The sequence below is a fragment of the Trichoplusia ni genome, chromosome 3 (genome assembly GCF_003590095.1).
Source record: "Trichoplusia ni isolate ovarian cell line Hi5 chromosome 3, tn1, whole genome shotgun sequence".
Lineage (NCBI taxonomy): Eukaryota > Metazoa > Arthropoda > Insecta > Lepidoptera > Noctuidae > Trichoplusia > Trichoplusia ni.
This window is the reverse complement of record NC_039480.1, coordinates 5,743,311-5,770,409: the sequence shown is the minus strand read 5'-3', so window position 1 is coordinate 5,770,409 and position 27,099 is coordinate 5,743,311. Positions and strand designations below refer to the sequence as shown.

General features: G+C 44.5%; 1 protein-coding gene across 1 annotated transcript in view; it reads left to right on the top strand.

The window, feature by feature from the left end:
* The window catches only part of LOC113508679, a 51,273-nt gene that overhangs the window by 19,923 nt on the left and 4,251 nt on the right, over positions 1–27,099 (top strand). Inside the window, exons 20-46 of the mRNA XM_026891761.1 lie at positions 447–735; positions 1,234–1,354; positions 2,108–2,233; positions 2,814–2,908; positions 3,300–4,521; positions 4,960–6,634; positions 7,233–7,315; positions 8,151–8,243; positions 8,721–8,843; positions 9,203–9,349; positions 9,642–9,740; positions 10,537–10,668; positions 11,822–12,225; positions 12,518–12,653; positions 14,371–14,530; positions 15,277–15,374; positions 16,287–16,409; positions 16,775–17,072; positions 17,662–17,814; positions 19,122–19,237; positions 19,703–19,846; positions 20,197–20,410; positions 20,923–21,095; positions 21,908–21,979; positions 22,295–22,381; positions 23,838–23,958; positions 25,830–26,791. Coding sequence (XP_026747562.1) covers positions 447–735; positions 1,234–1,354; positions 2,108–2,233; positions 2,814–2,908; positions 3,300–4,521; positions 4,960–6,634; positions 7,233–7,315; positions 8,151–8,243; positions 8,721–8,843; positions 9,203–9,349; positions 9,642–9,740; positions 10,537–10,668; positions 11,822–12,225; positions 12,518–12,653; positions 14,371–14,530; positions 15,277–15,374; positions 16,287–16,409; positions 16,775–17,072; positions 17,662–17,814; positions 19,122–19,237; positions 19,703–19,846; positions 20,197–20,410; positions 20,923–21,095; positions 21,908–21,979; positions 22,295–22,381; positions 23,838–23,958; positions 25,830–26,791 — 7,466 coding nt within the window. The remainder of the gene's footprint in view (positions 1–446; positions 736–1,233; positions 1,355–2,107; positions 2,234–2,813; positions 2,909–3,299; positions 4,522–4,959; positions 6,635–7,232; positions 7,316–8,150; positions 8,244–8,720; positions 8,844–9,202; positions 9,350–9,641; positions 9,741–10,536; positions 10,669–11,821; positions 12,226–12,517; positions 12,654–14,370; positions 14,531–15,276; positions 15,375–16,286; positions 16,410–16,774; positions 17,073–17,661; positions 17,815–19,121; positions 19,238–19,702; positions 19,847–20,196; positions 20,411–20,922; positions 21,096–21,907; positions 21,980–22,294; positions 22,382–23,837; positions 23,959–25,829; positions 26,792–27,099) is intronic.

Genomic DNA, 27,099 nt, shown 5'->3' with positions numbered 1-27,099 from the left:
AGCGATATCTTCCAGACACCTTTGGATGGACAGGAAAGTTAGTGTATATACAGAGATAGAGGTAGGTATAATGAAGAAGAAAAGGAAGTCAAATAGATTGATGAGTAACAGGATTGCTTGTTTTGAGTCTAGGTTTGTGAATGTGAATTGAATGTTTGTGTAATTCTCCGCAATTCAAGGATTCAATTTTTTATTGTGGGACTCATTTGTAGTTAAGAAAAATTAAAGATTTATTGAAAAATAAAATCAATTTTAATGTTCTTCAGGCGGATTCATGAGTAACGGTTAACTGAAACTTGTTTAGTGGGTCGTCCGTCTAGTTATTTTCTGGGGTGGGGGAGGTTTTTAATCGGGCTTGACGCGCAATTTCACGATAAAGCAACCCCATAGGCTCCATAGTTAGTCCCGCGATCTCAGTAAACCATTTGTACTCGTCCACCCGACAGTATCGGAGTCGGAGCTGGCGTCGGGCTCCGGGTCGCTGGGGCTGTCGTCGTCGTCGCTGGACTCGGCGTCGGAGCTGCTGCTGGCGGCGGCGGCGGCCGTGGAGTCGGGCGGGTCCGAGGCCGAGGCGGCGCCGGCGCAGCTGTGCCGCACCGTGCGCCAGCTCATGCGCTCCATCGCCTCCATCGAGCGCCTCATGGACCGCGTGCTGCGCCACTGCGGCGACTGGCCCGCGCCCGCCCCCACCGCCGCCACCGCCGCCTCCGCCGCGCAGCCCGACCACGATGCCAGGTAACGCAGCCAAGATATGTTTCTTGGTGAAGGTCACAGGTTAAGCGACGCTTGACGATGAATTAATGTCGTAAAGAGTTCGAACTGCATTCAAGCAGACGAATATAGATCTCGATGGCGTGCAATTGGGAAAGTTTATGTAACTGATGATTATAAAGGTTCTTGGTTCTTAGGCCGCGGATATAGTGCCTATATCGTCATCCTACTTTTATAACAATGACAGTCAATGTTGATGTATTGTGTTTAAAAAAGCTGAAAGTGTCAAAAATGAGCTGGCTAATAAGAAGCCTATTAACTTATTACTATAATAGGTAAAGTGACGCTTGATGCGGTCGGTCTGGGGATGGGTGACCATCAATATATCGACGAGTTCGTAAAAAAAATTCATCATGCCTATTAAACAGACCTAAGGAGTCTCTAGCCGCGAGTATCTATTTCGTTATTCGACAATAGCAAACAATATTTATATAATTAATTAACTTTATTTCGTTATATTAGGAAACGCGTGGACATGGGCCTGTCCGAAGTGGATCGCAAGCTGATGGCCATGTATCGTCGTCTACCTGAAGTCCATCGCAGGCAGCTGCAAGTGTACAGGAAACAGAAGAAACTGTCCACGGTAAGTTTCTATATGTAACATTTTTTATATTAGACTAGCTGTCCTGGCAAAGTACGTACCGCCTAATAGATTATTTCAATTTATTTCTATACTCAATTTCGACCTGGTGAAAGCCGCTGGGTCTCATTGGATGCAGGTGGCAATGAACCGGTCGCGCTGAAGAACTTATAGAGAGGCCGAGACGATGATGATGATGAAGATACTTAATTTGTTTAGGTAGTTAACTAAAGTTAAACAATCTTGGTGTGTCTTATTGTCTAAAATCTTAGTTTAAAAATAAAACTTGACTAAAAACAAAGGTAGAACAACAAAAAAGATTACCAAATGAAATGTACCACTGAAATGTATCAGTTGTTTATTTATTTAATATATAGGCGTTGTTAACGATGAAAAAATTCCAACGCATTGGGTCTGGAATCATATCCAGAACCCCTGGTCCACGGTATCGGTATGACGGCCCTTCCACCCTGTATAATTACATTTATTAGGGTTACGTAGATTGATAGTAAACATAGTAGACATTAGGTTCATAGATCACAATTAAAATTATCTACTCCCTTGTAATTTTACTCGGTTAATGAAATTTCAGTTTCACAACCGTATTTTTTGGGACTGCCCGACTGCCTAATAGTGAGCTGACACAACGGGTTCGCGAGTTGATTTACCTTGTTCCATCATTTAATAATGTTACAGTATTATTGAATAAGTTGGTCTTATGGGCTCTGTGTAACGTAGTCGTGTTTGCCCCTTTAGGTGTGCATGCAGCTGGTGGGCGGGCGGGCCCCGGCGCCCCCGCCGCCCGGGTCCCCGCCGCCCGGGGCCCCGCGCCAGCCCTGCCGCGCGCTCTGCCCCGAGTACCATCTGCAGCGGTTCAAGGAGGTCAGTACTCAGTGTACTCACCGACACATGCAGGGTGTGACTGCACGTGGTCGAGAGGACAAGCATTTGTGTGATCCACGAATGCTTGTTCTGAGTCTGGATGTCTTTGTGCATGTGAATTGTATGTTTGTGAAATGTGAAATGCCCCGCGATACAAGGATTAAATACCTTAATACGGGAGGAGTAGTCGCATGCTACGAAATTAAGGCGATGGCTTCATACGACTGTGGTGTGATGTACTTTGGCGGCGGGTATACTACGAGTGAAAGCCACGGCTACGAATGAGTGTATCCTAACGTGCTACGAATGTCGATCGGTATGCTACGAATGCTACGAGTGAAAGACTACGGTTACGTAGAAGTTTAGCTTGCTCGTGGATATGTTACAATTGTAGATGAATTTAATACAAATTCACCAACCCATCGAGCAATATGCGATGGGTTGGTGGGTGCGGGCGTACATCGAATATTGAGAATTGTAATTCACGAGTAAAGGACATAGTTAAACATGCAATCTATGTATATTATGCTGATCGGTTTCATATTAAGCATACAAGTGTAACGTATCCCTCGTGTCCCAGGTTCGACGCAAGGTGATGCACATGCGCGACCAGCAGCTGTACTACCACCGCCTCAGGATGTGGCTCGAGGACCAGCTGCGCCAGGAGAGGGAGAGGTCAGGGTATATGCTATGTGCTTTACTAATTACGGGAATTAACATTAAAAATAACTAATGTATGTCCAAGTAGAACTTCGTACCGCCTAACGGTCGATGATAACAATGCAGACACGAATACTATATATTTTTTGCAACTTTTCCATATTTTATCGCCGTTTAAACCTTCCCTGGACGAATATTTAGACAGTTAATTAATCCGAATCGGTTCAGCCGTTCTCGAGATTTCGAGAGACTAACTAACAGCAATTTATTTTATATTTAAGATATCGTTATGCTTAATAATCATTAGGTATGCTGAATTTAATTATTCAATTTGTTTTATATCTATTATTACCCTTTTTCCCTTCACCAACAAAAACAATATTAACTTTCTTCTCTCCCTCCACAGCTTACCAGAAAGCAACGTAACGTTAATCGAAGACCTCCCCCGTCGCAAACGGCGGACCTCAAGCCCGAAAGTCCCCCGCCTAACCACTGCGCCCAAACGGAAACTCAAACCCGTGTCCCCCTCAATAAGCAAGCCACACAAGATACTACAAATGTTGAAACATAAAGCGCCCGCACAAACAACGCAACTACTGACTGATGATCTAAAGAATGACGAGGATGTAGCCAAGAGTGAGGCAGAACCGCCTGAAGCGTTCCCGCTAGAGCGAGAGGACAATATAAGCGATACCGACACCATAGTGGGAGAGAAAGAGACAGACATGTGCAAGGAAATGAAGGAGTGCCTCGCGAAGTTCAGTAACTTTGCTCTAAACAATGATGAAGAAACGAAGTACCCAGAATCAGTCAGTCCGCCGTTACAAGAAATGTCGCCGACCATACCTGAACCCATGCCCGTCTACACTTCCAAACCCAATCAACGATTAATATCTGTGACCAAGTTCCTCAAGGACGACAGAGACTTGATATCAACACAAATAACCCCAATTAATATCCCGATCAACGCACGTCGAACCCCGTTACTCGTCAAAGACGAAAAGGAAACAGTCACAGAACCACTAGAGAACGATAAAGATCCAAATATATACAAATACGTCTCCTTCGGACTCGAAATTAAAAAAGCTATGGAGGAGTGTCAGAATATTATAAATTCATACAACAGTATAAAGGACGGAACTAAAGAAGACGACGGGCAACTATCCCTAGAGCAAATATGCGAAGTAATGATGACTTTAGACAAGAATTCAGCCGAATTTCTAGACAAAATTGACACCGAGGACCCGATAGACGTTAGTACAGCCAACACGAAACTAGCAGAACTAGTAGAAAACATGCCGCAAATACTCGCCAATATGCCAGAAATCGCGTCGAAACTATCCGAATTCGCGAACGCGTCATTCGAACTGCCAGAGTTCGCGTCAATCATGAGCAGTCTGCCTGACGTGAATAGTGATGCCCAATTGACGCCGGAGACATTGAAACAGATTCGTGAATTGAAGCTTAGCAAGTCTAGAGATAGTGTGAAAGTGACTAAGAACACAACGAAACGGAAAACGCAACGTAGGATAAGGAATAATGTGGATAACGATATCATAGGGACGATGACGTTCGAGTTAGATAATAAGGATATATTGGAACTGCTCAAGGATGAAAAGGATTTACAGGTATGTCAATTTGATATACAAAAAACATATAAATTAAAAAAATCTTAATATCCACGCTCTTAAATGTCCACTTGAGCTGTCAGCTACCAAATAAAACCACCCTTGTCCATGGATACTAATTTATTACTGGCCAAGGTCACAATATGGCGGTGCTAGCTGGCGATTCCCGCCCAGGACAAATGTTGTGTGATGAGTATGATCATTTGTTCTGTGTCTGGATGTAATTTATCTATATTATGTATGTATTTAGAAATATATAAGTAAGTTTATCAGTTGTCTGGTTACAATAACACAAGCTCTGCTTAGCTTGGGATCAGATAACCGTGTGTGAGTTGTCCCAGGATATATTATATTAATTTACTCTTTTGTAAAGTCAAGATACGTAGGCTTATCAATTTATTCATATCTGGAGATAATAAAACTATTCTATAATTCCAGGTCTTAATGAAAAACAAAAATAAAGAAGACTTCAAGGATCTTCTCTTCTCGATCTCAGCCCAAGTTGTGATCAGCAAAGTCTTCGAATATCTAAAGCAGAACAAGAGTCCTGTCCTCGCGAAATGCCTAGAAGAAGACAAGGACCTCTTCAACCTGCCCAAGAACAGCATGAACGAAATGTACTCCAAAGCTTCTACCCTATTCGAGAATTCAGTTAAGGACGCTCTCAGCATGGAGGAACTGAGGGACTTAGTCAAATCTAGGTTCAACTCATGGAAACATTACGTGGCGACCAAGTTCAAAAGTATACCGGTCGAGTTACTAGAGAATGAAATAGAAGCCATGCTTGATAAATTCTATAGTTACATACAAGACCTCGCTGGGAAGAACTTCGTACCCGACTGGGATCGAATGGCCTCGACCTTGGAGGAACTGAAGAAACAGCACGAGAACTCCAAGGACTCTGACTCGGACTCCAGGGAGTCCGTCAGACAGATCCTGCTGACCACCTCCGTTGGAAACACCCTAGATATACTCATAATGAAGTTCCCAAAATTAACGCAAGACAAAAAACAAATGGTCAAAGGGTTGAAGTTCAAGTATATGAATGTTCTACGCCGCTGTTGTGAGTCACAACCGCTAGTTAACTGGGTCTTAACCGACCCAGAACTAGCAGTTAACGTCATTCAAGAACTAATGGATTTCCAAGTTAAGAGACCGGAGAATGTTCCAGAGTTCTCTGGAATGTCCAATGAGAAGAAACGGGATTATTTCATTGACAGACTCAGGGATGTTAACAAGCAATACATGGAGACGTTACCTAAGAAAAACTTGTCCGGAGACGAGTGGCTAGTTATGTTATACAAGTTAGAGCAATACGAGGAGAAATTAAAAGAAGCGTTCAATAAAGCGACGCCTCCACCCCCTCCCCCGACTAATAGTAAGGTACAAAACGCGAGCGAAGCGGAAATCTTAGCTGCTAAAGGCCTAAGCAAAATTATAGGAAAAGCGAGCATACGTGTAGTCAAAAAAACGGAGAGTCCGCCCAAAAAACCTGAACCACCTAAGGAAAAGAAGGAAGAAGAGAAGAAATGTAAAAATGACGCGTTATTAGCAAAATGTGAAGCTATATTAACATCCAAAGGAGAAAAATCTCTATTAGACAGTTTCTATACAATCAAATCTTATATAACTCAAGGCTTACCAGTACCTGAGACATATAAAAAACACGTCATATCCATCTGTTCGTCAATCGACGCGAAACTACTAGACGAAGATATAGAAGAATTGAAATCTGAGACTGAAAATCCAGACGAACCAAAAAGTCCAGTTAGTCAAAATCACGAAGACCTAGCCAAATATTCAGCCCAAGCACTTCGCAACGCGAAGCAAACCCTAAACGCGGTAGCATTTAAGAATATAAGTAGAAACGGGCAGAGCAAGAGCGAAAGTGATGTGTGTGATACTCCGAAAACTGATTGTAAATGGACCAACGACTGCGTCTGTCAATCTTGTAAGGAGAATGACAGTTCTGCTTGTATCAGTGACATGTCGAAGTGTTTCGATGATAAGAAGACGGCGGAGAAGAAGAAGTTGGAGAAGAAGCCGGTGGTGAAGCCGAAGCCTGTGGCGAAGGCGTGTGAGAATAGTAATCATCAGCAACATGTCTGTAAAGGTATGTATTTGTTCTTTATTCTGACTGAGTTAGGAAGGTCGACTGCCTGTTGGTCTAGTGGTTAGTGACCCTGACTGCTATACCGGAGGTCGTGGGTTCGATTCCCACCCAGGACAAATGTTTGTGTGATGAGCATGATCATTTGTTCTGGTGTCTGGGTGTAATTTATGTATATTATATATGTATTTAGTATATATAAGTATGTTTATCAGTTGTCTAGTACTCATAATACAAGCTTTGCTTATTTTGAGACTCAATGGCTTTTATCGGTTAACATATGATCGGCCCAGCCTTTTCCCAACTATGTTGGGGTCGGCTACCACTCTAACCGAATGCAACCAAGCACCAGTGTTTAACAAGGAGCGACTGCCTATCTGACCTCCTCAACCCAGTTACCTGGGCATGCCTTCCGAAACACGGAGGAACTCGTTATTACAAGGATGGTCACCCATCTAGAGACCGACCGCGTCAAGTGTAGCTTAACCTGTGATCGATTCACTTACGCAGTTATAGCTTAGCCACGAGCTCCTTGATCTGGATCGGTTAATTGAGTCATCTAATATATCTAGTAATATTTATAACCTTGTCTGTCGGTCAGTGGGTCACGGCGGCGCGGGCTGCGCGGGCGAGGGCGCCGACCAGCCCTGCACCTGCTGCTACTGCACTGTGTTCGGACACGCCGTGAGTATACTACTAGCTAACCTATAGTAAGGCCAACGAGACGAGATAAAGAATGTAAACAAATTTTCAGGGGTTCAGAACATTTTTATTTGAATATATTATTATAAAGTTCGAATTTTGACAAGAATAAACTTGATCCAAATGTTGACAACTGCCGTACTGACTGCTTTCTTGTACCACGAAACACATCTGTCATCGAACAACTCACGCCATATATGCGCGTGCGAGTGATAAGGACAGGGATAATAATCCCTCGCTATCGCAATGTAACTCAGTAACGGTCCGCTTGTTTACGTTTTTTTATCTCGTCTCGTTGGCCTTACTCATATTATAAACGAGGAAGTTTCTATGTATGGATGTTTGTTCCTCTTTCACCTGCGTACACAGTTCCATAACCAGAACTATCACATGGGATAGTTTTTGTCCCAAATTTAGGTTCCCTTAGGATAGTTTTCGATTTATAGCAGGCGTACCCGCGGGCAACTATTATAGCTGAAAATTAAGTTAGTAATCTTTCTGGTACTACGTCTTAGTGCGTTGTGGTCGAACTTTGTATATAGAGAAGCATTACAGTAAAGTAGGTTTTTTAGCTACCCAAAATGACTGTGATTATGATCCAAAATAAAAATAAGTATATAGTTAAAAAAAAAACGCTGCTCATAGTCACTATTCTACGCGAACGAAGTCGCGGGCACAGCTAGTTCTAAATAAATACAGGTAAAACAACACACGAAATAAAAAGTTGGCTAAGATACGCCAATAGATGGCGTTACTAGTACTAGCGGACTTAAGATTACTTTTTTCAATTTCAACAATTATTATAATTGTATTCTAGCCACCATTGACGACGCCTGTGCCGCGGAATTTCAACGAGACGAGAGAGCGACTCCGCTCTATATTAAATAAGAAGAAGCAACAGTGTAAGAATGTGAGTATATCTGTCTGTTTGCTTTTGTAATATATATACACTGTCCGTTATATGTTGAACTCTTTGACAGATGTCATTTAGTATAATAGGTATGACATTTTCATAAAATAAAGTCTTTTAATATGAGTTTTCTAGGAAGATGAATAAAATTAATTTTGCTTAAAATAGTTTCTGATGCGAAAAACAAAATCAACTTCAAAATATTTTATTTGTGTCAGCTTGTTTGTGAATGTAAATCAATCAGGGCACCGCTCAGCATACTTCGTTCTGTCCGCATGAGTTATGAATGATTGATTCTTAACTATCCAGGCCGTCACTCAAACGCAAAAAAAAACCATTCAAATCGGTCCAGCCGTTTAGGAGGAATCCTTATACAGTTTGACTTCCAAAAGCGGATTGTTCTGATTGAAATCAGTCTGATTATACATTATTGTTTGCTATGACAATAACTAAACTCACCCTCGCTATCATATGCAGGGCTCCCCGCCGGCCCCTGGCGCGGCCCCGGGCGCGGCCCCGGCGGCCCCGGCGGGCCCCACGCCGCCGCCCGAGGCCCCGCGCCCCGTCAAGCCGGCCCCGCAGCCCGCGCCCAAGCCGCCCGTATGTACACACACATAATATTACTAGTATATAGTATATCATACTCTATTTGTTTACGTACAAACTAAGCAAAGCTTGTATTATGAGTACTAGACAGCTGATAAACAGAAAAGCTAGCCAGTTAAAGTAACTAGAGCTAAGACTAAAAAAAAATACCTACATAATGAATTTCTAAATACGTACATAATATAATAGATAAATTACACCCAGACACAGAAAAAAAATTATTCGTTATCATCGCTAAAGTATTTGTCCTGAGTGGGAATCGAACCCACAACCACCGGTATATCAGTCACTGCCACTAACAACTAGACAGACATTCAAGTCAAATTACATAACACAATTGTTGTCTTCTACAGGCCTTACCAAAGACACAGCCTCCGAACCTAACGCCAGCTCAAGTGCAACAGAAACGACAGTCGATCGACTCGCAACAGCGTCAGCTAGCGGACAAAATGGCGAGGATGGCCGTGTCCGAGAAGCCGCCTGTAGAAAACAAACCCAAGGTAACTGTCTCACTGCAGGCCTCTCATACAGAGAACGAGCATTGATCATCACGCTTGTGGGCTGCCCCACGGTGGGGCGCCATTACCGAAGCATTAGCAATCTAAAATCCGTTAAAGTAGTTTTAGTTCAATGTCTAACATTTGCGTAAATTTAAGAAACCACTATTCATGGGAAGATATCCAGAATTTTAATAAAAAACGTGATTTATAGAAAAACATACATTAATGACCCAATGTAGCTACAAAAGCTATCGTAAACTATTATTCTATTACAATATATTCGTTTGTCCAGGCATTACAGCGCACGGTTCCCGTGCAGGTCAGCCTGCCTCCCGGACTGAAGGCTGAAGGCAAGGTCAATCCCAACGCCATGGAGCAGATTAGGTTACAGGTAATAATTATATCCATACTAATATTATTAAATGATGTAACGGTTTACACACGCGTATTTATCGGGGTAGCCCGACTAGTTTAGATGCCGCCGCATCTGCTCATGATTAAGCTAAGGCTCATGTTAGTGTTCAGATAATTTTGGTTTGTAGTTTGTATAGAAATCAAAAAATCAAAATCCATTTATTCAAAATAGGCTACAAGGTAGCAATTATTGAACGTCAAAATATACAGACAGCTCCCCGTATCGCCCACCCTTCACCGAAATTAGAGAATAATAATTATAGAAATTATTGACAAGCAATCTGCTCAGATATTAACGAAGCAATAAATGTTCGGATATTAATGGTAACTGGTAGCAAGTAGACCTTATTGACATTTGAAATTGTTGAGAAGTATTTGGTCTCCTTGTTTGCTACGATATATCTGGTGGCGACTGTACATAAGTTTTTGAGTAATGACGACCTCCGTGGTCGAGTGGCGTACGCACCGGTTTCAAGGTGTCGCTAGCTCTGAGGTCCCGGGTTCGATCCCCGGTCGGGTCAATGTAAACATTCACATTTGAACATTGTCTCGGGTCTGGGTGTTTGTGGTACCTTCGTTGTATCTGAATTCCATAACACAAGTGCTTTAGCAACTTACTTTGGGTTCAGAACAATGTATGTGATGTCGTCCGCATTTATTATTATTATTTATTATTATTAAGTTCGGCTAATTGAAGTCAATACCACATTTTATCCCGGCATCCCCCTGGGTAACATCGTGCGCAGTAAACTAATGATCATGTATTGTTGCAGCAATTGAAACAGCAACAACAGCAACAGCTACAGCAACAGAAGAAGCCGGAGCCTATATACGACCTGCCGATACACAACAAGCCGACGCTCACGCCGCAGCAGCAACAGCAGATACGACAGCAACAGCAGCAGGTTAGCTAGTAACTCTTCAAAAGTCCGGGATAAACACTATCCTATGTTCTTTCTCAAGGTCAACTCTATCTCTGTACCAAATTTCATTAAAATCAGTTCAGTGGTTTTGACGTGAAAGCGTAACAGACAGACAGACAGAGTTACTTTCGCATTTATAATATTAGTAGGGAAGTAGGGATAGTTATAACTAGGTGTGCCCCGCGGTTTCACCCGCGTGAATACGTAGGTCCCGTTCCCGGTGCCTTTATATTATTTCGGGCGAAGATGGATCCAACAAATCGCTATCGTAACAAAAGTCAGGATTTCTTAATGTGGTGGTTGAATGATCCTTAATCTTATTTATTTATCACACTAATCTACCATTACTTAACCTAATGCGGTAGCTAGGACTAAACAAAGGTCTAAGTATTTATGTGAACTAGGGTTTCAATGATTGAATTATTATGCACATAGTTGCAGGTCTAAATTCCAGCAACTGTTTTTAATATGTAATTTTCTGATATGCAAAGAATTGTTTTTCTTTCATAAGAACCTTCTCTCGACAATAACGAATAAAACAAATAAAGTTGCCTGCAACACGTGTCATGCTGTGAGCAAGGGAAATAGGGATTCATTTTTATAAATATACCTAAAAGAACATTGATAAAGGTCAAATTGCCGTGGCCGTGGTCTCGAGCAGAAAACTTGTTGCACATCATAAGGCGATGTGTTTTATCACCTCTTATCGTAATCATTCACCTCTCACTGAAGATATGGTTACTGGTTATTAGTGATAAGCTCCCTTTGCCGCACGTAGGGTCCAAGTCAATTGACGACCTCCGTGGTCGAGTGGCGTACGCACCGGTTTCAAGGTGTCCCTAGCTCTGAGGTCCCGGGTTCGATCCCCGGTCGGGTCAATGTAAAAAATCACATTTCTACATTGTCTCGGGTCTGGGTGTTTGTGGTACCTTCGTTGTATCTGAATTCCATAACACAAGTGCTTCAGCAACTTACTTTGGGTTCAGAGCAATGTATGTGATGTTGTCCGCATTTAAAAAAAAAAAGTCGTCCCCATTATGCCTCAATTGGCTTCGGGAGACTGTCAGTTCACCCCTCTCAACTGCCTCCAGAAAATATAATGAAAAAATATTAATATTTGTTATTCCCTCTTTAGCAAATACTACAACAGAAGCTTCAACAACAACAACAACAGCAACAGCAACAAGCGCAAGCTCATCAACAACAGCAAGCTCAAGCGCAAGCACAAGCACAAGCACAACAGCAGCAACAAGCACAGGCCCAGCAAGCCCATGCTCAACAACAAGCACTGGCCCAGCAACAAGCTCATGCCCAACAACAGGCTATAGCGCAACAGCAGGCCCATGCCCAACAGCAAGCGCAACTACAGGCTCAGCAACAAGCGCAAATACAAGCTCAACAGCAAGCCCAGCAACAAGCCCAGCAGTTAGCCCAGCAGCAGGCCCAGCAGAGACAGAGCAGGCCGCAGCAGCAGAGGAGTACGGTGTCTCTCTCGAGTAGGGACACGAGCGTTTTCTCTACGTCGTCGGGATGTTCGGGGTAAGAATTGTAAACAATATGGTTAAATTTTAACAACACTCACGCACACACACACGCGCACATATTACATACACAGCACACTCAAACACACACATACACAACTCTAGACCCACACACATACACAACACCAGACACACACACATACACAACACACACCTTAACCCCATATTCTTACTACTTCAGCACACGGTAACCAGCTAATTACCACAACCTCCAAATCCTCACACTGGCACTTCCTCATTGCGAAGAAGCCTTATCAGAATATGATTAATACCGTCGTTTTGCCCAACAGTGGGTCATGCTGGCGCGGCTCCAGACCGGAAGACACTCGGGACCTGGACGCTCTGCTGCAGTACATTGAGGGACCGTCGCGACACGTCGACCGCGGCAAGAAGAGAGCCAAGAAGCAACGCCAGAAGGCTAAGAAGGTAAGAGGAATTAGTTCCTGTACATCTTCTGTAGCAAGTTATGATTGTGATTCTGTAAAAAGTGGTTGTTGAAGGTTGTACTGTCAACCTTATGTAGCAGGTCATGATGGTGACTCCCCACAGAGTGGTTGCTTATGGTTGTACTCTCAACCTTATGTAGCAGATCGTGATGGAGACCTCTCCCTCCAAAGTGGTTGCTTATGGTTGTGCTCTCAAATTTTTGTAGGGGTCGTGATGGTAACCCCTCACCCCAATGGTTGTCGAAGGTTGTACAATCAACCTTGTGTAATAGGTCGTTATGGCAACTCCCTCCCCCGCACTAAACTGGTTGTTAAAGGTTTTACTGTCAACCGTATGTAGTAGATCGTGATGGCAACTCCCTCCCCTACACTAAAATGGTTGTTGAAGGTTGTAGCGTCAACCTTATGTGGCAGGTCGTGATTGTGACCCCTCAAAAACGTCGTTGTTGAAGATTGTTTATGGCTGTAAATTACTACAATATCGTCGGTCCGTTAGCAAGGGACGCCTTGTTTAAAACGTATATTCTTCCAAACGGACCTAAAAAATAGGAATTGTTGAAAACGGCTGTTTCTTTTTTGTGGGTTATTTTGATTCAATTATCTATATTGGTGGGAATTCGGCCTATCGGTTGAACCACAACACCCTGTCCCCACATCTTCCGCATCCAGTCCGAGACAGCCACCGCTTAGGTCATTTATCCATAGGGCTGGGTCTCGTCGTTTGCGTCGAGTACAATTTTCCATTGAAGCTATCGATTTCATTGAGTATTTCAATCTTAGAGTGAACCGGTGGGTCTCTTGCTCGTGACGTATGGAGGTCGACGTGTAAAGAGCATCGGCCTCCTCGCCTCATATTGGGACCACATCCATAGCACCGAAAGTGGCCCCCTGCCGCGGGTCCTATACTCGGACGACAGGTACCCCCTGTGTCGTCGCCCTGAACCCTGGTTAGGGCGGGAGAGTGCGCTCATGCTCCACTCGACGTAGGCTTATAGCGGGCGCGTCCTTCTGTGACATCTCTGTTTTACAAAAGGACACGCGATGGTCTCCTAAACTATTTTCTTTTTGTCAATCAAATTTGCACACCGTGTGCAGTTTGAACCAACGTGTAAGATAGCAAAGCTTAAGCGCGCTCTACACTCGCTCGCGATGCTTGCTGTGAATTCACGCCGCTACGAAAGGGGAACGGCGCAAAGCGTGAACGTGAGCGCGCGTAACTATCTACACTCGCGCTTCGCGTACTTAGAGCGAGTGTAGAGCGCGCTTTACATGTATATTTATAAGCGGGCTCTACACTTGCGGCGCGAAAGGCTTCGAAAGCCGCGAAACGCGTGTGTAGATACATTCGCGCGCACTTTTCGCCCGATCGTTGCGGGAAACGGCGCGAATTCACAGCAAGAATTGCTAGCGAATATTCGAAGAGCGTGCTATAGTAGTAACATCTGCGAATTGTTTATCTATAACCTAGCCCTCCCCTTTTCCGGGGTGAAACGCTAATGTCTTCAACCCACGTCGAGGGCACTGCGTGGGGATATGCCGGACTTCCACCGACTAACACCACCCCGGGCCCCTTCTACTGCTTTAGCCAGAGCCACGGGAGCGCTTGCGCATACTCTGCGCGACCCTGACTGGCTCTAGTCCTTTGGACTCCTCAAGGGATAGGTGTAAAAAGTCCACCCCTCCCTCCCTGCCGCCAGATGGAGCAGCGCCTGATCTCGGAGCGCAACGCCCTCGTGGTGGAGCTGGAGCGCGCGCGGCGCGAGGTGGCCGCGCTGCACGTCGCGCACGCCGCCGCCAAGCGACGCCTCGACCACACGCGCCAGCTCGTCAGCGCGACCAACAAGCCCAGGAAGAAGGGTGAGCACAGCCACTGTAGGTACCGCACTAGCTGCTGCTGCAGCTGGAGCCAGGTGCCAAGCGACGCCTGGACCACACGCGCCAGCTCGTCAGCGCGACCAACAAGCCCAGGAAGAAGGGTGAGCACAGCCACTGTAGGTACCGCACTAGCTGCTGCTGCAGCTGGAGCCAGGTGCCAAGCGACGCCTGGACCACACGCGCCAGCTCGTCAGCGCGACCAACAAGCCCAGGAAGAAGGGTGAGCACAGCCACTGTAGGTACCGCACTAGCTGCTGCTGCACCTGGTGCCAGGTGCCAGGTGCCAAGGTAGAAGGCCTACTACAACTAAACATACATTCAACAACCTTTTATTCCTGCACAAGTTCACGTGACTCGAGTTACAATTACACAAGTTCATCGATCACAGGTTTAGCTAAGCTTGATGCCGTCAGATGTTTAAGGAATCCGGTTGGGTCAGAACTAGTAGGTCCGGTAAATACGCGTCGAGTAACTCGTTGCATCTTCCAATAATGAGCTTTCGAAAAGCTCGTTTAATTGTGGGTCCCGGCTGTTATTCATACACTTTTGACAGTCGTTATGGGTAATCAGAAGCTTGAAAGTCTGACAATCAGACTAAGGAGTACCGTGTTGCCCAGGTAACTGGGTTGAGGAGGTCAGATAGGCAGTCGTTCCTTGTAAAACACTGGTACTATTTATACTATTATTATTAAATTATACTAAATAAATCTTCCTTTTTCCTATATCAGGTAAAAAACAGAAATTGAATCCCGCGCAGCAAGCTAAGATGCAACACGTAGCTGACCAGCTCGCTGAACTGACGACCCTCATGAACACCACTTCCAAGGTTTGTGCGATGATGTACTGGATCTGATATGTCGTAAAATTTAAATTATAGTAAGGCCTCACGAGTGATGGAGGTAATCACGCCAAAGCCACTGAGAGCGACGTGTTGATTCGATCCCCATGTAGGATAAGTTTGTGTGATCCACGAATACTTGTTCTGAGTCCGAGTCAAGAACAAAGACACCCTCTTTGTTCTTGTGATTTGTATGTTTGTGGAACCCCCGCGATACGAGGATCTAATTCCTTACTGCGGGAGTCGTTTCTTTTTATTAAAAAAAAAGGAATTGATCTACCAATGACAATGTATACACGGTGATTTTTTAGTCGTCTTACAAAAGCAGCTCAGTTCATGTATCCAATGACGATGGATGAATGAATGATGATAAAAAAATAGGTATTTATGAGATTTGAATAAATTTAAAATGCAATTTTTATTCAATATTATGATGCAATTCGTAGTTTTTTAGAAACGCAGCTCTGTTGCGAGCGCGGTCCGAGCCTTGTAACAATGGTGAGGGGCGCGGGCGGCGGCGTTTTTATCATTTTTAAGAGTATATTTCAGTTTTCTCTTGTTTAATTTTTCTTCGTACTTATTATCTTTGTTGATGATAAAAAATTAATAATCGCGCCTAGGGGTATTTTACGTCGGATACATGAACTGGGCTACTTTTGTAAGACGATTAAAAAATCACCGTGTACATTTTGTTGTTTCTTAAGAATTGATTTTCGAAACCGTGTCGCAAAATAATGTTTTTTATTAGACGTAGTCTTCAATCGTACGTGTCTTTTTCGATGCATTTTTTTTAATCGGAATCGTTTAAGTTAGTTATTAGCTATGACTGTTTAACGAACATACAAATATATTTGTTTGTTTTCCACTTGTCACTTATCTGCCGACACCTTCCCCCCTCAGGAGATGCAGGCCGCTGAGAAGCAGGTCCTGGACTGGGCGCGGCGGCTGCAGCAGTGCGACCGCCACCTCGCCGAGTCGCGGACGCTGCAGGGCAAGCCCGAGAAGCCGCTCATACAGACACAGGTGAGGAGGCGAGCGGAGTGGAGTGGGGAGTCGTGCGGAGGGTGGTGGAGCGGGTCGGAGGATGGAGGAGTTGGGTGGTGACTTAGGAGTGGGGCGGAGTGGGTTGTGTGGAGTGCTGTGGAGTGGAACTAAATCTGCTAGATCAGACAGGAATTCTGATTAGACAATCACACTAGCTCCGTCTCGTTCCGCTTCATCAGACTCTGCTACTGTCCTTTTCGATAAAACACTTTGTTTCTTGACTATGGTAGAGTCTTCAACAGAATAGGTTTTCCCGAATATGTTGTCGTCGGCTTCAGGTATAACATATTATACTAATTATTAATGGCTTAAAAATATAGTAAACATTTCGTTTTATTTCACAGATGGAACAAGCATCAATACTATCCAAACAGATCGAACAGCAACAACAGCAACGGAAGCTGCAACAGCAGCAGCAAGAACAACAACAGCTTCAACAACAACAACAACAACAACAGCAACTTCAACAACAGCAACAACAACAACAACAGCAGCAGCAGCAACAACAGCAACAGCAACAGCAGCTGTTACATCAACAACAACTACAGAAGCAGCACCTGGAGTTGCAGCAGAGGCATCTGAAATTGCTGGAATTGGAGAAGCAGAGGATTGAGAAACAGAGGCAACAAACTGCTTATATAAGTGAGTCGTTGTTAAAATATGTTACCTATGTTTACACAAATAAATTTATTCTGTTTCTGATATATTTATTAGGTGTAGCCAGCGACGAAAATGATCTTACGGCAACATAAAATCTGGATAAACACTACCTTAGGTTGTAATCTAAGTTATAAATTAACTGTGCAACAAATTTTGTCAAAATCCGTTCAGTGGTTTTTACGTGAAATGGTAATTAATATTTATCAATATTTAAAAACTTTAGGACTTTAGTTGGAATAACAAAAATCTTAAATTTTTAATGGAGACGATGATAACATAAAAACCATTTATCGCACAGTTTGTACAAGTTTAGTTGACTTATTTACTTTACTTGTTTTCTGCACGGATAGCCGAGTGGATGAGGTCACCACGCCAAACTCACTGAGCGCGACGTATCGCGGGCTCGATCCCCGCGTAGGTCAAGCATTTGTGTGATCTACGAAGGCTTGTTCTAAATCTGGGTGTTTTGTGCATGTGACTTGAATGTTTGTGAAACCCCCGCGACACAAGGATTAAATTATGCTGTAGACGTTTTTTTTGTTGAAACTGATTCCCTACATTGTCGGTGCAGACGCGCACGGCGGCGGCGTGGTGTGCGTGGGGCGCGGCGGCTCGTGCGGCGGCTCGCTCACCACGCACGCGGCCGGCCTGCGCGCGCCGCTGCAGCACTGCCGCGACCCGCACTCGCTCATAGCCGCCAACGCGCTCAGGCGGCGGGACGAAGGTCGGTCACAATCAATACATCCCACTAATCCCACTATCCCACTAATATTATAAAGGCGAAAGTTTGTGAGTCTGTATGTTTGTTACTTCTTTAAGTCAAAACGGCTGAACCGATTTCAATTAAATTTGGTATGGAGTTAGCTGACACCCTGGATTAACACATAGGCTATGATTTATTACGAGAAAATATATTATTTCCTAACTACGCGGTCGAAGTCGCGGGTAACAGCTAGTTAATTAATATAGTTTTAATTGTACAGCAAAGAGTTAAATCTACATCATAGAATAAAAGTTCGCGAAAAAGTTGGTTGAGGTTCAAATAATTGCGCAAAAATGCATCAAATATACATGTTAACAACCATATAAAAATATCTATAAAAAAACTTTCAAAAAATACTTACTTTTGCCTTTATAATTATATGATAACATTATCTTGTATTTATTTTCTCTTTTACAACAAAATTGTATAACATAAAGTGGACTTTACATCGCAATGCATTATTTACCTGTAAACCTTCAGATCAAATGGTTCTCCATTTGATCTAAAAGTTACAAAGTCCCACCTGCTCCTGCATACTGGAATATATAAAAATTTAAGTTTTTAAATCTATATAATATATAAAAATTAGAGATGCGCCGAATAGTGGTTTCACCGAATAACCGAATACCGAATACTATTCGGTTTAAAGTTTACCGAACTGAATATTCGGTTCAAAATTGTATTGCTTCGCCGCGTAAACAGGTTTTAACATGACCTATTTTTATTTTATTTTATCCATGTTTTATTTTATTATCTTAGTTCAACAATTTTTTCATAGTATTTCGTAGACTTATAACAGAATAAGTTATATCTTTTAGTTCTACATCGGGTTATGTGGCGGAGAAAAAATGAACCGAATATATTCGGCACCAAACCGAATAAGAATAGTGAAAAAATTGCCGAATATACCAAATACCGAATAGTTATTCGGCGCATCTCTAATAAAAATGAATTGCTGTTCGTAAGTCTCGCTAAAACTCAAGAATGGCTGAACCGATTTGGCTTATTATAGTCTTGATGTATTCATAACAGTCCAGGGAAGGCTTAAAGTTTAAAGGTTGCAAGTGCCAATTTTCATATTTAGCCCACTTTACATCATCGATCGTTGATACGCAGTTCGCCGGCACAGCTAGTACTAACTGGTTGTCTTTGTTCATGTGAATTGTATGTTTGTAAAACCTCCCGCGACACAAGGATTAAATTCCTAATGTGGGAGTCGTTTTTTTTAAATAAAAAGAAAGGAAATCAAGTAAGTTTTTGTATAACAGCAGCAGCGCAGGCGGCCGCCAAGCCCCCCGAGGACCCGAAGAGCGACGGTCGCAAGCAAACGTGGGAGCAAGCACTGGCCCATATCAACCAGCTCGCCAAGGGGAACAAGGATAAGGTGATACACATACAAACATATCTTCTTTACCTACATATATATTATATAATTCTAAAGTCACAATGTTAGTTACCGTACTCCGCCGAAACGGCTTTACCGATTTTTATGAAATTTTATATGCATAATAGCGGTAGCACGCTGCTCTGCCCGCGTGGTATATCGCTTGTAAAACACCCTATGTTCCTTCTGATCCCTTGAAAAGTAAACTTGTACAAAGATTCATGATATTCGGTTTAGTAAAATAGGGATTTAGTAGGTCTGAGAATCTTATGTTATTTATTTTTCGCATCCCTCAATGATAAGGGTTATTCACAACTAAGATTATTTACACCAGAAATACTATTAAAATAAATTTGTTTTAAAATGATCTAAATCCCGTACGCAAAAAAGGTCTTTTCAAAATCGTACAAGAAAAACAATACTTTTATATATAGCCCCAAAATAAATCTCTCGTTCTATCAACAGAAAAAGCAGAAGGACAAAGAACAGAAGAAGCAAGAAGACAAGGCCTCCAAAGAGCAGCAACAGCAGCAGCAGCAGCGATCCAACTCTCTGCCGGAGACACAACAGCTGTCCAAGAAGCAGAGGAAACTGCTCGCTAAGCAACAGGTGAGGATATATATCTAATACACCGTGATTTTTTAGTCGTCTTACAAAAGCAGCCCAGTTCATGTATCCAATGACTAACACGTTCATAATAAAAAAATTGGTATTGGAGATTTGAATAAATTTAAAATGCAATTTTTATTCAATATTATGATGCAATTCGTAGTTCTTAGAAACTCAGCTCTGTTGCGAGCGCGGTCCGAGCCTTGTAACAATGGTGAGGGGCGCGGGCGGCGGCGTTTTTATCATTTTTAAGAGTATATTTCAGATTTCTCTTGTTTAATTTTTCTTCGTACTTATTATCTTAGTTGATTATGAAAAAAAAATAATATTCAATAACTTTTTTTCTCCAGGCTGAAGAAGAAGAGAAGAAGAAACAACAGCAGCAACAACAACAGGAGACCAAGAAGAAGGCTGAAACAAAGAAACCAGAAGTCAAGACTGAACCCAAGAAGGCCGAGAAGAAACCAGAGCCCGCCAAGAAGGTGGAGCCCGCTAAGAAGGAGGACAAGAAAGAGAAGGCAGCTGAAAAGAAGGAGAAGAAGAAAGAGAACAAGCAGGAGAAGAGTGAGTGTTTGTTTTTTTACTTTGTTTTTATTTGTTTTAAAAAGGCCTATAGACTAATTACATAATATGGGTAAACAAATGATCTTTTGTATATATTGTCCAATCGCTAATATTCTAAAATACATATCTTTATTTTTTTAAGGGCCGATTTTTCTGCGACTTTTATCTGACGAATATGTTTGACGTTTTGACAGTTTTTGTATAGAAAATGTGTCAAACGGCCATATTTATTACTCAGATAAAAGTTATCTAGCGATTGAAAAATCGGCCCTAAGTGTATTAAAATTCTGGTGTCGTTGCTTTAATAGAATGAAGAGTGAATTATTAAAGATAGTTTAGTTAAGTTCAAGTTTTGTTAGCTAGTTAATAACCTAGTTCTTATGATTTTTTTTGTTTCGGTACTGCCATAGATAATTTGACCGCATTATATTTAAAATCAATCGCATATATTGGGTGGGGAACATTCTGTATCACACAGCTTTTTTTTTTTTAATATGGTGGTTACATTTCAGCGCCACCACCACAACCGAAAGCGAAGCAACCGCCGCAACAGCCACAACCACAAGCTAACAGCAAGAAGGAGAATAAGAAACAACAGCAACAACAACAGCAGCAACAACAGCAACAGAAGCCGCAAGTTGTTAACATCACTTCAGATACTACCATACAAGTTGTTAATAAAAAGGTCAGGATTTGTATAAAAAAAATATTTATTTGGTAATATATGGCCCTGTCAAAGCTAATAATTGTGATGGATCGCGGGTTCGATCCGGAGTGTTTGTGTGATCCACGAATGCTTGTCCTGGTTCTGGGTGTCTCGTGCATGTGACTTGAATGATTGTAAAACTAGCCGCGTCACAAGGTCGTTTTTACTTCAGAAAAATATTCTAATAATGTAACAACAGCACGTAAAAGAATTATTTCACTAGAAATGTGATTGAAATGAAAATTTCGTATCTCTTATCATAGACGGGATAACTTCATGAGCAGACGCCCGGTCATTTTTAAAGGCGTGTACCGGGACACGGGTCCAACATGCAGAGGCCTTGTTGAGAAATTTAATAAAAAATGTGACTATCTACCAGGAAACACCCATCCTCGCTCTATGGAACATCTATTATAATTAATTGATAGTAGGCTTCATGTGATCATCAGCCCATATTCTTCCACTGCTAGACATAGCCCTCCCCGATTGCACGCCATCGAGATCTATCTTCGGCTCCGGCTATAGTCTTATCATCGATTACTTATACTTCTTATTTCTTCTTTTGAAAACGACTCTCGCAGTACGGAATTTAATCCTTGTGTCGCGGGAGGTTTTACAAACATACAAATCACGTGCACAAGACACCCAGACTCAGAACAAGCATTCGTGGATCACACAAATGCTTGTCCTACGCGGGGATCGAATTAACTCGTCGAGCATAAGTTTGGTGTGGTGACCTCAACCACCATAATATACCAGATTATGATTTGTATGTATGGATGTGTCAACAGACCCCTTGCAATGCTGAACCCGAGAAGCCGGCCTCGTGCAGCATCATGGAACAGCTTAGCTGTGGGGTACAGGTATTTATACATTGAGAATATGAGGATATGTGGTGGGAAACATATTATGTTCTTGAAAGGAAGATATTTTGTTACCAATGATAAGCATGAAAATAAATTTTCGTCAAGACATTACATTTTAATCAAGGAATCATTAACAGTTTAAGAAACTAAAAAACACGCTTATAACCATATCATGGGTGTGCATTTCAAATTGCCTGTCCGCCATAGTGGATTAAAGTCACGTGACTATTTTTTTTTCATATTCCTATCAACAAGCTCCTTCATTTGATACCCATATATATGCGAATAAGTAAATTAAATAATGTCTTTTAGGTGGCTGACCTCAAGCTGCCTCCTGGTATCACTCTGACGCGCGTCCAACCGAACGAGAGGAAGGAACCTCCTCCCATCAAGTCTGTGGTACGTATATATATCACTACACGCCCCGGCTTTGCACGGGTTTAATACTGCCGTCATGACTAGGAATACAGTCATCGCAAAATGGCGGTTTCGAGATAAACGCATCTACCTCAGTATACACAGTGATTTTTTAGTCGTCCTACAAAAGCAGCCCAGTTCATGTATTTTGAATTCAATCCTTTTGTCTTGGGTTTCACAAACACTCATGTCGCATTCACAAAGACACCCAGACTCAGGACGAGCATTCGTGGATCACACAAACGCTTGTTCTGAGTCGTTGAGATTAGTGGGTTTGGCCTGGTGACCACTCTGCTGTCCGTGCAGTCAATCAATGATTTATTTAACAACGGTTTACTCACGCGTATGTATCGGGATCGCCCGACTAGTTCCGAACCCAACCGGAGTCCATAATCATGATCTGATGTTAAATGATGTAACGGTTTACTCACGCGTATTTATCGGGGTAGCCCGACCCAGTTCGACTCGCTCGCCCGCCGCGTCTGCTCATGATTAAGGACTCCGGTTGGGTCCGAAACTAGTCGGGCTACCCCGATAAATACGCGTGAGTAAACCGTTACATCATTTAATAATGAATCAGTCTCACGATAGTTATTATAATCATGATCTGATGTGATATCGCTAGTCGCTAAAAAGTTATTAAGATAATTTATAAAAATGTTACATTAAAAACTGACCAGTTTACATAATTTTTGTTATTTGACGTCGATAAATACACGGAAGACACGTTCAATTGTGGGCTGTTGTTCATTTATCTTTGAAAGTCGTTACAGGTAGTCAGAACCTTGAAAGTCTGACAACCAGTCTAACTAAAGGGTATCTTGTCGTCAGTAACTGGGTTGAGGAGGTCAGATAGGCACGTAGGTCGCTCCTAGAAAAACTCTCGACGACGAAACGAACGACTCCAATATAGTTGCGAATAGGATGATGATGATGATGACGGATTTCAATTTTAATAAGACCAATTTAGGCATGTGGCACTTTGTAAAAGTGAGAGAGTGTGGGATTTCATTCGTTTTTTTATTAATACCTAAGGTCATTTTTTAATTGCGATCTACCTAACGTAGTATTACCAGCCCGCCACACATGCCCGTCATAAAAACCCTTGTAAGCCATGATCTGAAATAAAAACAACGAAAATCACTGAACAATTTATTCTCAGTCTGTCTCAGAGGAAACGGTTAACAATCTTGGAATAGATGTAGGCTTATTATTACCTGTGTTACACATACACTCACTCCCACCCTCACACACCCACGTGCGCACAGACACACACTTACGTACTCACAGACACACACTTACGTACTCACACACACACAAACACACACACACACACACACACACACGAGCGAGCTCGCGCGCGCTCTCTCACACTCACGCCACACAGTTGAAAGTGTTGATCATTATGATTAACATTTGCTATGTCCGTTCCCCGCAGCCGCTGTGGAAGTGCGGTCAGCTGGCGGCGCCGCCGACGCCGGCCCCGCGCGGGCCCGCGCTCATCACGGCCGAGCCCGCCACGCACAGCTACTACAGCCCCGCGCCGCCGCCCGCGCATGGTCAGTATGTAGGGACATAGACTGGCCTGTGGCTCTAGTGGTCAGGGACCCTGACTGCTATACCGGAGGTCGGCGGCCCGCGCTCATCACGGCCGAGCCCGCCACGCACAGCTACTACAGCCCCGCGCCGCCGCCCGCGCATGGTCAGTATGTAGGGACATAGACTGGCCTGTGGCTCTAGTGGTCAGGGACCCTGACTGCTATACCGGAGGTCGGAGGCCCGCGCTCATCACGGCCGAGCCCGCCACGCACAGCTACTACAGCCCCGCGCCGCCGCCCGCGCATGGTCAGTATGTAGGGACATAGACTGGCCTGTGGCTCTAGTGGTCAGGGACCCTGACTGCTATACCGGAGGTCGGCGGCCCGCGCTCATCACGGCCGAGCCCGCCACGCACAGCTACTACAGCCCCGCGCCGCCGCCCGCGCATGGTCAGTATGTAGGGACATAGACTGGCCTGTGGCTCTAGTGGTCAGGGACCCTGACTGCTATACCGGAGGTCGGAGGCCCGCGCTCATCACGGCCGAGCCCGCCACGCACAGCTACTACAGCCCCGCGCCGCCGCCCGCGCATGGTCAGTATGTAGGGACATAGACTGGCCTGTGGCTCTAGTGGTCAGGGACCCTGACTGCTATACCGGAGGTCGGCGGCCCGCGCTCATCACGGCCGAGCCCGCCACGCACAGCTACTACAGCCCCGCGCCGCCGCCCGCGCATGGTCAGTATGTAGGGACATAGACTGGCCTGTGGCTCTAGTGGTCAGGGACCCTGACTGCTATACCGGAGGTCGGAGGCCCGCGCTCATCACGGCCGAGCCCGCCACGCACAGCTACTACAGCCCCGCGCCGCCGCCCGCGCATGGTCAGTATGTAGGGACATAGACTGGCCTGTGGCTCTAGTGGTCAGGGACCCTGACTGCTATACCGGAGGTCGGAGGCCCGCGCTCATCACGGCCGAGCCCGCCACGCACAGCTACTACAGCCCCGCGCCGCCGCCCGCGCATGGTCAGTATGTAGGGACATAGACTGGCCTGTGGCTCTAGTGGTCAGGGACCCTGACTGCTATACCGGAGGTCGGAGGCCCGCGCTCATCACGGCCGAGCCCGCCACGCACAGCTACTACAGCCCCGCGCCGCCGCCCGCGCATGGTCAGTATGTAGGGACATAGACTGGCCTGTGGCTCTAGTGGTCAGGGACCCTGACTGCTATACCGGAGGTCGGAGGCCCGCGCTCATCACGGCCGAGCCCGCCACGCACAGCTACTACAGCCCCGCGCCGCCGCCCGCGCATGGTCAGTATGTAGGGACATAGACTGGCCTGTGGCTCTAGTGGTCAGGGACCCTGACTGCTATACCGGAGGTCGGAGGCCCGCGCTCATCACGGCCGAGCCCGCCACGCACAGCTACTACAGCCCCGCGCCGCCGCCCGCGCATGGTCAGTATGTAGGGACATAGACTGGCCTGTGGCTCTAGTGGTCAGGGACCCTGACTGCTATACCGGAGGTCGGAGGCCCGCGCTCATCACGGCCGAGCCCGCCACGCACAGCTACTACAGCCCCGCGCCGCCGCCCGCGCATGGTCAGTATGTAGGGACATAGACTGGCCTGTGGCTCTAGTGGTCAGGGACCCTGACTGCTATACCGGAGGTCGGAGGCCCGCGCTCATCACGGCCGAGCCCGCCACGCACAGCTATATCTAAACCTGCAGTCCACAGCCTAAGGAATTTCATCCTTGTTTAAAGGGCAATTTCATGTTTGTCGCGATGATATTACACGGGGTTCGAGCCCGCAACACGTCGCGCACAGTTTCGTGTGGTGATCTTTATTACTCGGCATGCTTTCCATCTTTTTGTTAATACTGTAATTTATAATTGCAGAACCGCCAAAACCAGTAGTAATACCCGAACCGACGCCAGCCCCAGTCGGCAAATCAAAGAAAGCCAAAAAGAAGGCAAAGAAAGCCGCCGCCGCCGCCGAGGCCGACACCAAACCCGACGGAAGCAAGATTGTGACCCTGCGGAACCCAATGTTCCATCCCAACCTCCCACCAGTGCAAATAACTAACCAAACAGCGCAGAAGAAGCAGGAACAGATTCGAATCCCGGACCCCATACCCATGCCGCCCAACGCCTGCCAAGCGACCATCACACCCACTTCAAATGGAATGTACACCATACGAAACCCGTTAATGACCATGATGCATCAGCAGAGCTTAATGGGAGTGAGGAACCCAACCCCACCAACCAACCCCATGTACGGACAGTACAACTACGTCAACCCGATCACGTACAACCCAACCCCAAACCCGAATACCAACCCAACACAGTACCCTGAAAGCAAACCGGACGACTTCCAAACTCGCATTATGAATCTTGCATCGTTCACACAGAAAAACGACGAAGGCTACTCCCTGTTCAAGACCAACGATGACAACCACCAGCGCAGCTTCCTAACACCAGAATATTACGAGGAACAAACACCGAAATCCGTCGTCTCGCCCAATCCTATCGGCACTCGACCGGACTCGACTAGATACGATAACGACACATCACTATTCGCCAACTCGACTATACAGCGACCGGAGCCTATAGGCACACCACTAAAACGCGAAGAAAATCATGACTACGCAGGGCTGTATACACCCTTTGGGCAAGAAGATAGGAATGTATTCAGAAATGCTCTGTTCAGTGATCGTAATGAGATGAAAGATGATTTAGGGGTTAATCACTTGGCTAATGGGGACTCGCTTCCGTACTTCCAGAGGCTAAGGGTTGGGTCCAAGTTGAATAGTGAGGTCACAATACATCACGTTACCGAATCCAAGTTTTATAAGACGCAGGTAAGTTTTTATTTTGTTTTTTTTTTTATGAGTTTAAACTGAACAGGCGAATTGTTTTGTCAAATTATAATCTTAATATATATAAATCTCGTGTCACAATGTTTGTCCTCGATGGACTCCTGAACCACTTAACCGATTATAATAAAATTCGCACACCATCTTGAGAGATAGGATAGTTTAAATCTCAAGTTATAGTCGCAATTTCTTCTAACCACGCGGACGAAGTCGCGGGCGACAGCTAGTATAACGTATAAGATAGTTCGAAATATCGACGTAGTTATTTTTTTTTTAAAACGACTCCCCATTAA